Source organism: Nannobrachium achirus (assembly GCF_963921795.1).
Source record: "Nannobrachium achirus genome assembly, chromosome: 20".
NCBI lineage: Eukaryota > Metazoa > Chordata > Actinopteri > Myctophiformes > Myctophidae > Nannobrachium > Nannobrachium achirus.
Genome location: NC_137827.1, coordinates 19,873,092 through 19,886,556, shown reverse-complemented (window position 1 = coordinate 19,886,556; position 13,465 = coordinate 19,873,092). Strand labels below are relative to the sequence as shown.

At 43.8% G+C, this 13,465-nt stretch overlaps 1 protein-coding gene across 1 annotated transcript in view; it reads left to right on the top strand.

Moving 5' to 3' along the window:
- Positions 1 to 13,465, top strand: part of LOC308305985 (ryanodine receptor 3) — a gene marked incomplete at its 5' end in the record, with an annotated part of 342,849 nt that overhangs the window by 37,494 nt on the left and 291,890 nt on the right. The window contains one exon of the mRNA XM_080750884.1: positions 8,304 to 8,423. Coding sequence (XP_080607010.1) covers positions 8,304 to 8,423 — 120 coding nt within the window. The remainder of the gene's footprint in view (positions 1 to 8,303; positions 8,424 to 13,465) is intronic.

The window sequence follows — 13,465 nt, the reverse complement described above, 5'->3', positions numbered from 1 at the left end:
TGTCTGTTCCCCGCTGTGCTGACATCACTTGTACTCTACTTTGATGAATGATTGATAGACGCCGGCCGGACGGACGGTAGCCCCGCCTCCCTCTCCTCCTCTGTGGCGGTCATGTATGACAGGAGGCGTGTGAGACTGAGCGTGTGTGTTGTTAGCTTAAGCCATTTAAACCGGGTACGCATTATTACCCTGCGCTGAAACCATGTAGATCTGCTATTTTTGAAAAATCGTGAAAATGTGTGCAAGTCTTTGAATATCTTGACCCGATTCGATTAATGTCTTCTAAATCCTTCTAAGGTTAAAAAAAAAAAAAAAAATGTTTCTATGTCAGTGGTGCTGAAACTTTTTCACGTGAAGGACCCTCGACATGATATGTATTTGGCCACGGACCCCCATCTCAAAATATTTAACTCCAGGGACCCCCCAGAAGCAAAATTTGAGTTACAAATATATATATATATATATATATTATATATTCAAAGATTAGCAAAAATGACTTTTCAAAAATAGCAGATATACGAGCTCGCAGCGTGGCAATCGGTGCCACGCTGTGAGCTTGTATATCTGCTATTTTTCAATAGTTAAAGCGTTAAATAATCCCAGGCCTAACATGGTTAACAGGGGGAGGGGGAGAGAGCAAGCGAGGCCAGCGTCAGACACATAATTGTACTCTGCTGTGTGGAGGGGTGACACAGGGGTATACGCGGCCAGACTGAGGGCTGTGCGTGTGTGCGACCATAATGCGTGCGTGCATGTGTGCATCTTGGCACGCAAACAGGCAGCGATGTTGATGCATGGATCGATGATGGCCTTGCATGGCACAGATCCACCCCAGTGCATGCTACTCTCTGCACGGGGCTGGGGGGTTGCATGTCGCAACAATGCAGCCAAGCGCTGATGCGTAGCCTGTTCATAACAATGTGCATTTCCATATCGAACCCCATGGCCTGCTTGCATTCATGCAACATATTTCATGTAATACTCTGACTTTGTGGCCGATGCAATCTTCAATAGGCCAATATCGGTCAATAATGTCTGCTGGATGATATATGGGTCAGGCTCTACTCGGTTGTCAGCAGAGAGTGCTGTAGAGGGCTGTGGGCAGGGGCGTCACAAGGGGGGGAAAGTGGGACTGAGTTACTAGGGCCCAAGGTGGAGGGGCCTTAATTATTTTATACTTTAGCTATTGAAAAATAGCAGATATACAAGCTCAAAGTAGATCTGCTATTTTTGGAAAGTCGTTAAAATGTGTGCAAATCTTTGAATATATGTATTTTTTAAGCAAACATTTGTAACTCAAATATTGCTTCTGGGGGGTCCCTGGAACTAAATATTTTGAGATGAGGGTCCGTCGCCAAATACATGCCATTTTGGGGGTCCTTCACATGAAAAGGTTTGAGCACCACTGACATAGAAACATAGGTTTTTAAAAAAAAACCTTAGAAGGATTTGAAATATTCGAAGACTTTAAAAAATAGCAGATCAACAAATTCGGTGCCGCGCTGTGAGCTTGTATATCTGCTATTTTTCAATAGTTAAAGCACCAAATAATGCATTCCCAGTCTAATCTAAATGGGTATAAACCTCCCACTATGAAGAACATTCATGGGGGGCCCGCAGTGAATCCTTGCACCCAGGAGTGCCCAGAATTTGGTGCGACGCCCCTGGGCTGTGGGTGAGCGTTCAGCGTTGCAGACATTCAGTCAGTAGATCTGCCTGCGTGATCTGCGATCTCCATTCATCAGCCTATCATTGTGCAGCCTCCGCACATTCATCAGCTTATCATTGTACAGCCTCTGTACATTACAGCGTCTCAGGGGAGGTGAGGGCTCTGCAGACAGTGGTCCAACGTGCTCAGAATGAGAAGAGCCTCCTCCTCCTCCCCCTCCTCCGATGCAGCCACATCGGAGGAGGTCCACGACTCCACACACACACAGGAGCAGAGACTTGAAATAATGTGTCACGCGTGGCTTTTGAAGCCCCCTGGGACCTGTCACGTCGGCTTCCATGCTGTGCCTCCCATGGCCGGGCAGGCGGGCACGAGAGAGAGAGAGAGAGGAGAGGGCACGTGCAAAACGTGCACGCTCTTCAGACTCAACTAGGGATGGGACGATATGAAAATGTCACGTCACAATTATTGTGACAAAAGAAATCGCGATTTACGATGTTGTCGCGGTAATCAAATTTTCATTATCCTGGGGCAGAACATTTGCCAAAAAATAGCCGATCTACAAGCTCACAATGCTATTTTTTGGCAAAGACCTTTAATAGAGAGTGAAAAAAAGACTGTATCAAGTACATATATTATAAGTGCCTTTTACCAATTATAGTGCGTTTAAGTGGAACCCGATATGCAGTTCGACCAATAAAAGTTTAATTGGTCCCAGTGCATGACGGACGACGATATCACGGTCATTTAAATATCCATGATCCGATTATCGTGAGCGTTTTTTTTATTATCGCTTATCGTCCCATCCCTAGACTAGCCTTTCTTTTTCTTCTTCTTTCTCTATCTCCTCCCTCTCTCTCTCTTGCTCACGCACGGCACATGCGCGTGTGCACACACACACACACACACACACACACACACACACACACACACACGCACACGCACACAGACTCTGCACTGACTGCAATGGATTGCTCTGCTGCTGCTACTGCTGGCTGCTGCTGCTGCTGCACTCTCTGCTCTCAGCACAATCCCCCCACATTAAATAATGCAGCTGGCCATTGTGCAGAAGCAGTCTCTCTCTCTCTCTCTCTCTCTCTCTCTCTCTCTCTCTCTCTCTCTCTCTCTCTCTCTCTCTCTCTCTCTCTCTCTCCTCCCTCCTTCTTTACTCTCCCTCTCTTCCTCCTTACTTAAGGAGGCCACATCAGCAGATTCAGCCCGCTTTGCCATCCGGGAGGAGAACTATATTGTCGTTGTCGGGTGGAAACCTTGTATGTCCAAAACCATTCGTTTTGCATGTATCTTTTTAAAAATGATTTAAACTAGTGAAAACAGCCGATCTACAAGCACACAACGCCTCGCGGTGCGAGGCATCGTGTGCTTGTAGATCGGCTGTTTTCACTACTTTTGTGCGGCGGCCTTGTATGACGAAGCAGGGCTTTACTTTGCGAAAGAACGTACACATTTGAAGCTTGGGAGATACGAGGTTTCCACCCGACAACGACGATATCCAATTCAGCAGTTACGGCGCCGGCCACTATAAACACCATCAGCCCCCATTTGCACAACGGCAGCGGTGGATGTTTGTTTTCGGCTGCCAACAACAGATCCGCGGCTGCAATACACATATCGGGGTAGTCGTTAGCCGGGCACAATTGCCTTTGCTCAAGGCTAATAACCGCTGCCATATACCTTTACAAAGAAAAACAGAACAGGCCTCGAGCCCATCGCTCGTCTCCATTAAAGATTAATGCCGTTTATTCCTCTCGACGGCGCCTGTTTACGACTCTCTTTAACCTAAACAACGGGCAGAGCGGCGACGGGTAATGGTGTCGTTAGTCATTCATAAAGTGCTTTGTGTGATTCGCTGACCGAGAACCTTCATTAGCCGTGCACCAACGATGTGGTTTGGGTGGTCTGGCGTTAATGCAGGGGCTGACCGTTAGCCCCGCGGCCCATTATTCTGACACCACAACAGTGAGAACGATGTTAGGTTCTTGTGATGTTAGGTTCTTGCTTAATTAATTAAGCTTAATTAGTTATAACTAGTACGACGCCTCAGGGCGACAAGTGACCTCGTCTTAAAGGGGGTATCATAGTACAGTCTACGGTGACAAGCTATCAACGCGGTGTAGTCCTTTAAAGTCAGAAAACTACAACATTACGTCATTAGCCGCGGTGAAGAGCCATCACCGCAAACCTAGACATCTCTCCTCTGTTTTTACTTTCAGACATCTCCCCATCACCCCGTTCACTGATTGGCCGATCTTGACCAATCAGTGTGCCCCCCTGGTTTCAGAGGCACGGACTCACAGTGATAGGACTTCACCGTGAGTCAGTGACTATGATGGCCTCCACTTGTTTTCTCATTTTTAGGTGATAGCTTATCACCTAAATGTTGAGGTGATAGCTCTTCACCTCGCACAATGATAAAGCCTTAAAGGGCGAGGTCGCGCCATGTCTTGGCCATCTGGCCAGTGATGTATATCGGACCATATTGCAGGGTCCTTAGACAGACGGATACAGAGATATTCATATATAGGCATAAAATGGACGCAGACAGAAATATATCTCCATATATGGGCATAAATGGACACAGGCAAACAGATAAATGGGGTTTGCGTTAAAGAGTGGGCATTCATTCATATTTACATCGTTCCCGAGTAGGCCAGTCCCCGACTAGACGATTGGCTGCCCGAAAGGCAGAGATCTCCATATATGGGCATGATATCTCCATATATGGGCATACATGGACACAGGCAAACAGATGGTCAAAACGGGTCCTATGACAACAGGTATAATGGGTTTGCATTAAAGGGTGGGGCATTCATTCCCTATTTACATCGTTCCCGAGTATAGGCCAGCACCGGACTAGACGCTTGGCCGCCCGAAGGGCAGAGATCTCCATATATGTGCATAAGAGGGACACAGAAGACAGACACAGAGATCTCCATATATGGGCATAACATGGACGCAGACAGACAGATATCTCCATGTATGGGCATAAATGGAATGGACACAAGCAAACAGATGGTCAAAACAGGTCGTATGATAACAGGTATAATGGGGTTTGCATTCATTCCCTATTTACATCATTCCCGAGTTGGCCAGGTCGCCGCCCGAGCTTCTAGTATTGGATAATACAACAATACCACATACTGTACACACAGCACACACATATTTTAATGTAATATTACAGCCCTGATCGAAACACAGCCATGCCCTCCCTCTTTCACATTATGAACCCATTCTAATAATTATCTTCCTTTTAAAATCAACTCTGCAGTGAACTGTTTCAGCATAATAACACGTTGTACGTATTATAAACCCATATTATAAACCGTGTCAACAACATAAAAGAGGCCGGGTCGACTCCCAAGGATCAGCTATGGATAGTTTATGTTTGATCATCATGTTTAGGGGTTTAGGGTCCAATTAGCCTGGCACAGGTAGGGGAATCAGCATAACTGTAGGAGGGTAAATAATACACTGAAGTCATCAGGGGCGTCACAAGGGGGGGAAAAGTGGGACTGAGTTACTAGGGCCCAAGTTGGAGGGGGCTGGAATTATTTTATATACTTTAGCTATTGAAAAATAGCAGATGTACAAGCTCTGAGTGCCGCGCTGCAAGCTTGTGGATCTGCTATTTTTGAAAAGTCGTGAAAATGTGTGCAAATCTTTGAATATGTGTATTTTCTAAGCGAACGTTTCTAACTCAAATCTTGCTTCTGCGGGTCCGTAGCCAAAAACATATGATTTTGGGGGTCCTTCAGATGAAAAAGCACCACTGACATAGAAACATAGGTTTTTTTCAAAAAACGTCAGAAGGATTTGAAATATTCAAATATTTCACGATTTTTCAAAAAATAGCAGATCTACAAGCTCACAGAGCGGCACTCGGTGCCGCGCTGTGAGCTTGTATATCTGCTATTTTTCAATAGTTAAAGCACAACATGTGAGTCCTTGTACCCAGGGCCCAGAATTTGGTGCGACACCCCTGCAAGTCATGAATGAGAACCCCCACATGGGTGGCTGAGTGCAGAGTCTTATCTTGTCTGTAATGTTTTATTATGATGTACAACAGAGAGGGCCCATTATTAAAGCTCTAACCATTAATTTAACGATGACAAAGAATGCTGAATTATTAATGCTAATCATACAGTTTGTGAAATTGCTATAATTTGCAGTATGATTGCCTGCATGCTGCTCAGTATCTCTGGCCAGTGTAGCCAATGTCACCAGAGAAATGAAATGTAAAAAAAAAAGAAAAGAAAAGAAAGTAGAATGTCATGGTGTTTATTTCTTGAAACCCTAGCTCCTTTCGGAACGACTCGCTCCGCGACAAAATGAGCGTGTTTAAAGTATTGTTTCAACACAACGCTTGGATTACCCTCTCCGCTAAAAAAGTAGAGATGCAAGAGACGGGTATAGGACCATTGCTTTTTGGATACAACGCTTAGTGACGGTAAGAGCGGTTGACAACCTGGCAAACTACCCCGGAGAAACCTCATTTGGCCATGCTGTGAGCAGGAACCACATCTCGGAGCGGCATAGCCGCGGAGCGAGTGGTTCCGAAAGGAGCTATTGAAACCCTTAGAAATTTTGTTTTAATAGTGATACCTAGATCAGTTCCATTAACCCATTTAGGCCTGAAAAATACCAAAAAAAGAAGAAATCTTCTAAATCCTAACGGTTTTCTGAAGAACGTATGTTTCTATTATCAGTGGTACATGTTAATGTCAAGAACACCTAGAATTATTTGTATTTGACCACCGACCCTCATCTCAAAATATTTTGTTCCAGGGACCCCTCCAGAAGCAAAGATTTACAAAAGTTTGGTTTAAAAAAACATATATATTTAAAGATTTGCCAAACAAAATAGCAGATCTACAAGCTTGCAGCGCTGCACTCAGTGAATGTCATGGTATTTATTTCTTGACCCCTTGAGAATGTTGTTTTAATAGTGATACCTAGATCAGTTCCATCATCCCAACACGCGGCCAACCCATCTGACCTCTTATGAGGTCAGATGGGTGGACGCGTCGCGGAGACGCTTTTGTGATTTCCAAGTGGGCCTGACCCACACACACACACACACACCTATGATGACTTGTCTTAGTTCTGCTGGATCTCTTCTGCCTAACATTTTAGTCAAGTTTTCATTTGTCATTCATTTAAATTGTCAACACATTTAGTCATCATAACTTAGTTTTTTTATTTCGTTTTCATAAGTGAAAAAAGGTAGTCGGCGGAAATTTTTCGCCATAGTTTTAGTCGACAAAATCAACACCGGTTCTCATCGTGGGGTCCGGGGACCCACAGGGGTCCTGGAGGAGTCATGGGTCTGTAATAAAAATCCTCTTTGTCCGAGTGCGAGTGAGGATGTTTTAGTGCAGATTGTGGTCCCAGACCCAGATCCAGATATAGAGAATACCTGTAATCTCAAACAAAAGGGGGTTTGTGGCCTAATGCATATCAAAATGGAAGTCCTGGAAATTTAAAAAAACTTTGAGAACTACTGCTCTAGGGTTGGGATAGGCTTGGTCGTTGACATGGAGACGGAGGTGGGAACAACCTATCCGGAAGGAGATTGATTGGCCAACCTACCGGAACGCTCCGTCCCCATTGGCCACACCCTCTTGACACACTGTGGGATGATTGTCTGTTAGCTTAAATGCTCAGTTTGAGTTTGGCTCTGAGAGAGAGCACACCACGTAGCCGTGGAAGGGCAGCTCTCTCCCCGCCGTCTCGTTTTGTCCTTTTGCCTTATATTATAGTTTATCCACTTCGGAAAGGGATTAGTTTAGCTTGGGTTTGACTCTTCCTTTGTGATTTCTGTAATAGCCTATTTAGTTTGTTTATTGTTTTCTCTTATTCAGGTTTTCCTACGTTGAGCTTTGCTCATCAACATGTAAGAGTCAACATCAAATCTATGTATTTAAATGGCTATTGTGTCTAATATCCAACTATTGTAACTACTGATATATCATGTGAAACATCTTTTGTACTGGCAGTAGGGATGGGACGATAAGCAATATTATCGTTTATCGTGATAAAAAACACTCACGATAATCGTATCGTGGAGATTTAATGTATCGTGATATCGTCCTCCGTCATGCACTGGGATCAATTCACCTTTTATTTGGCATATCCAGTACCACTTAAACCCTCTATAAATGGTAAAAGGTACTTATAATATGCGTACTTGATACAGTCTTTTGTTTAATCTCTATCAAATGTCTTTGCATTGTGAGCTTGTAGATCGGCTAATAGAATTTGATTGTCGCGATAATATCGTAAATCGCGATTTCTTTGGTCACAATAATCGTGATATGAAATGTTCATATCGTCCCATCCCTAACTGGCAGTCCGCCATGGTTTTAAATTACAAAATGCCAATAAACATTTTAGTCTTTTTGTAAACTGGTGTCCTGTCACTCTTATGTTACGGGCTGTGCCCCTAGACTGTCATGGGTCGTAACATAAATTGTGTGTGCGTGTGTGCGTGCGTGCGCGTCAGGGTTTTCCCCTGGTGCCATGCTCGCCCACACACGCACATCATGGCACAGACACCCAGGCAGTGAGTGAGATGGAGAGAGATAAAGACTGATGTTCCTTGGCTTGGTCCTGACAGGATGATGAAGTGGTGCTCCAGTGCGTGGCCAGCATCCAGAAGGAGAACCGCAAGTTCTGCTTGACCGCTGAGGGGCTCGGCAACCGCCTGTGCTACCTGGAGCCCACGTCGGAGGCTAAGGTAGGCTCACAACTACTCTATATTGTTCTGTGTTTGATCTTTGATCTGATGGGGCCAGGGGCGTCACAAGGGGGTGCAAAGTGGGACTGAGTTACTAGGGCCCAAGGTGGAGGGGGCCTTAATTATTTCATATGTTAGCTATTGAAAAATAGCAGATATACAAGCTCCGAGTGCTGCACTGCGAGCTTGTAGAATTTTTAAGCAAACACAAATCTTGCTTCTGGGGGGTCCCTGGAACTAAGTATTTTGAGATGAGGGTCCGTATCCAATACTCATTTTGGGGGTCCTTCACTTGAAAAAGTTTGAGCACCACCGAGAAACATAGGTTTTTCAAAAAACAGCGTCTGTGAGATTGTATATCTGCTATTTTTCAATAGTTGAAGCACAAAATAACGTGTAATAATGCGTTCCCAGTCTAAATGGGTTGAGAACATTCCTATGAAGAACATTCATGGGGGGCCCGCAGTGAATCCTTGTACCCAGGGCCCAGAATTTGGTGCGACACCCCTGATTCGATCTGATGGGGCTTTCTGTGGCACACCGTGATGTGTGTCAGCAGCATGGGTTGCTTGTGTTTCGCTTCTCGATCAACGGAAAAAAAGAATGGACCTCACAGGCCAATTTAGGTACAATTTGTAAAACGTGGATATGTATTTTTTCCTTTTTGTAGACTCACAAGTCAGTCTCTAAAGGATTTGCTTAGTGGAGACTGATAATAATATCTCGAAAAACAAGACAAAGAGTCAACGTCACCTCCATAAACTTGCCCACAACAAGCACAACCTTGTTATGGCTGTATATGATTAATATACACCCATAACAAGGTTGCAAGGTTACATAAAAATCCATATATCGTTATATATATAATTATTATAATTACTATAGTTAAAAAATATAAACCGGTATATATTACCTAATTAAGCCATACTTTGAGCCAGGACCCGAAATGAGCACACACACCAGATTGTTTCCAAGGGGAACAATTATTCAAGGTTGTACTTTATTGTTACGTCTTTTGTACAGGTACATAAGAGTAAAAATTGTTTTTGTGTAAAGTCGTATTTATCAAAAAACTATATAATAACAACAAACCACATCTAAAAATTATAATAATCAAAAAAGGTGTAAATAATAATAAGACGTAAAAAAAGATGAAAAAGTGCAAAAATGCAAAAGAGCAACAGGAAAAGAAAAGCGCATCCTCAGATGTACATGTGCAAAAAGTTTGGCATATTCTATACGCCAACAGCATATTTTTCCAATAGTTGCTACTGTACTGTACTTAACTATTATAATGTATTGTCTCTCTTTCTAGTCCTTGTTATACTGTAAATCTCCCTTAGAGTCCCTTACTTACTACAAACATGTCTCTAGCGGCTTCAGATACTTCAATTAGGTGATATTCAAGGACATCTGACAAACACAACCAATGTGTTTGCACACCTTTGCAGTACAGGCTTGGAGAATTATTACAATTGCAAACTTAACCTGAACAATGGCTCTGTCATGTTGGCATTGTCAAAGCCCTGTTTCTTGTATACATTGCAACTCAAGTCCCCCCTTATAAGTTTCTTTGCTGTGCTATTTTAAGTCAGAATAAAAATTATATATATAAAAAAAAACACAAGTAGCTCAACAGAGGCTATGAGAGGAGGATTCTTTGAGGGCTACAGGAGACCTTGTGGTGGAAACATTGGCAACGTACTGTGATGTGATATACTGACACTCATTGTGTATAGAGGATGGGATTTACAGTATCTGTCCTGCTGTCATTGGACGTATCTTGGACATATCTTGTCCCTCAATTCCTTTTCCTTCTCCCTATCTTTGTTGTATTTTCAGCTATACCTGTTACATTGTGTCTGCTACATTATTTTGTCTTGGCTTATTCATATTTTCACGTGATTGTGTGGATTCTCACTATACTAACTCACTATAGTATTCAGTCATAAGAATATGACTTAAAATCAATATCACGATTATTGAAAACCTTTGCCTCGGTTATGATTTTTGAACATTATAAAAAACATAATCTACAAGGTCAAAGTGCTTATGGTGGTTTTTAAAGCAATTTACAATTTAGGCATTTAGCAGACTTAATCCAGAGCGATTTACAATAGCAAGGTAATACATCAATACATCAACATTAATACATCAAATGCATATAATCTAAGAAAAACATATGTAGACCAAGCACCTATACAGTAAAAACTTTATAAGAGAACTCCAAAACACATAAAAATGTTTTTGGGGTCTTCAGACCACGGCGGAAGCTATGGGAAGTGAGTCTGCCGTTCTTAGTGCAATAGGGAGTTTATTCCACCGTTTGCGGGCCAGGAGGGCAAAGAGTCTAGGTCAGGACGAGTGGATCGTTGTCCTGGGGCTTTTAGCGATGGTTCTATCAGCTTCCCTGCACGTGTTAGCTGATCTGAGTGAATGGGTGGGGTTGTAGGGTTTGGTATGGAGGTGCCATACCTTTGGCTGCTTTGAAGGCCATGGCATCAGTATCTTTTACTCTGTGCGGGCAGCACCCGGGAGCCACATGTGAGAATTTAGGCTAGTTGAAGACCAATCATGCAGCTGCATTTTGGATCAGTTGGAGAGGCTTAAGTGCACATGCCGGGAGGCCAGTGAGGAGAGAGTTACAGTAGTCGAGTTTTGATATGACTGATGTCTGGCTGAGGAGCTGGGCTGACTCCTGTCCTGGGTAAGGAAGGGTAGGGGTAGGTATGTCAGCATCAGTTTTCACCACTGCTCACCAACCTTGGATTTGCAGTTCCCCAGCCAGATGTAATGGTGGAGATCTCTGGCAATGCGAGACACATTGTTGTGTGACTAGTATTGGTATAATCACACAAAGCTCACGATACTGAGAGATTCGCCACCATGAGGCCGATTCTTGCAAAACACATTTTTGGACACTGCTCCTACAGATTTTGGCCTAAAATCACACAAAGCTGTACACAGTATGTCTAGAGTCATGTCATCAACATGGATCTGTCCCATTTCCCATATTCCCTCCTGATTGGCTACGACTGCCTTCTAAAGTTTGTTTATGCGACCTGACGGTACCTTCCCTTCTGTAATTGCCGATTAGGGAGTCTTACTGGTGGTAATCAAACCTCTTCAACAGTCTTTGCTTGTTAAGCGCCAGCACTGAACGGACAGGGCGAGTTTCGTCAAACAGAGGGAACAACAGACCGCGGTCGTGTTGATGAGACTATCTACAGTACCACCCTCAGTGACGGTGGCGGGCGTGTCTCTGTGGGCTCGCCGTCAGAAGATAATTCCCAGAAATTACAACCCATGGTCTCGTATGATGGATGGTTTCATAAACATCTTGTGCTGCTGTTGGCCGTAATTGGCTCACCGTTTGAAATTGCAGCTGGATACGGCGCTGACGCATATTCACTCGCTCATGCAACAAAGTGCGCCGGCTTTAACGATGACGGATGGCCTGAGTCTTAATTATTTGCCTTTGCAATTAAAGGCTCTGGCGCCTCTTAAGGCGCCAAAGGCGTAACGGGAGCACATTACGAGCCGCGGGGATGACCTTAATTTTTATCCTCTCATCCTCGACCTTTTCAACACAAAACGTTAAGCAGAAACACGGCAGAGGACGAGCGTTCGATGATCGTCTGCTGTGGAAATGGTTGTAGTGTGCATTCCGTGTCACCGTTCGCCTTCACTGGCGCGGCAGCGCGTTATTGTCTCCCGCCACCGTCGCAGAGCCTGTTGACAGCCAGGGCTAATTGGCTTTTTCCACATTGATTGCGCTTTTAATCATAACCCATTAGTGCTGCCTGAGATTAATTTCACTGTGGCGTGCGCACACACGCATGCACACACGTGACGCACGCACACATGTGACGCACGCTCATACTCACACATACTCAAACTCACACACTCAACACGCCGTTGTTTACATTGCATTGTTTTAATGTCAATGCTCTTTTTATACGTACATACATCATGACTCTTTAAAGGAGCAACTTTTAATTTTAGTGTGATCTTTAACAAGTAACACTCCCTAAGGTCGAGTAGCAACCACAGGGAGGGTGTCTCCATTCCGACATGTCTCCATTCCGACACTAAACCCTATCTCTAACCCTAACCCTAATCTTAACCTCTATGGAAGTGTCGCCACTCCGATAATAGGCGACAGGAATGGAGAGCAGTCACCACAGGGAGTTCCAGCTAATTTAACTAGTATTTAGACTTGCCTAAAGATTTTAAAAAATGGCAAAAAAGAAAGATGTCAACATATTATACATATGCAAATGAGACATGGTGGGGCGGACATTAATTGACGATAAATATTGCGTGCAGGCGAGCATAATTGCATGTAAACTTACAAACAAAGGCTCTTCAAAGCACATGTGAGGAGGAAAATGGCAGAGGAGATCTGTACACTTTGAGACACTCAGCCAAACCGATCAGAGTTTCAGGTGTGCTGGACATCAGTTGAGCTGATCTACCACAACTGAACAGGCTTAACACTGATCACAGGTCTAGTTACAGCAAGCGTCTGTAGGAGGTGTAAAAGAGCATAGTGTGTGGGTGTGACAGGCAAGCGTGACACAGTGTGACAGGGAAGGGTAACAGCTTAGCGTGACAGCGTGACACACTAAACAGGATTTCACACTAAACTGCTCCCCGCGATCGCAAATTAAACTACATTTTCGTGAACGGAAATGAAGAACAGATGCCAGGTTCCAGACTCTATATTGCAATCAGAGATCGTGGAACAGTTGTCTGGCTACGCGAGACTACCCATGGTCCACCGTCCACCGTCAAGGCAATTTTAACCCATTTAGAACGGGTACACATTATTGTGTATCATTATGTTATGCGTTAACTATTGAAAAATAGCAGATATACAAGCTCACAGCGTGGCACCGAGTGCCGTGCTGCGAGCTTGTAGATCTGCTATTTTTGAAAAATCTTGAAAATTTGAATTTTGACCCGATTCTATAAGTGTCTTTTGAATTCTTCTAAGGTTTTTAAAAAAAAAATCTATGTTTCTATGTCAGCAATCTGGC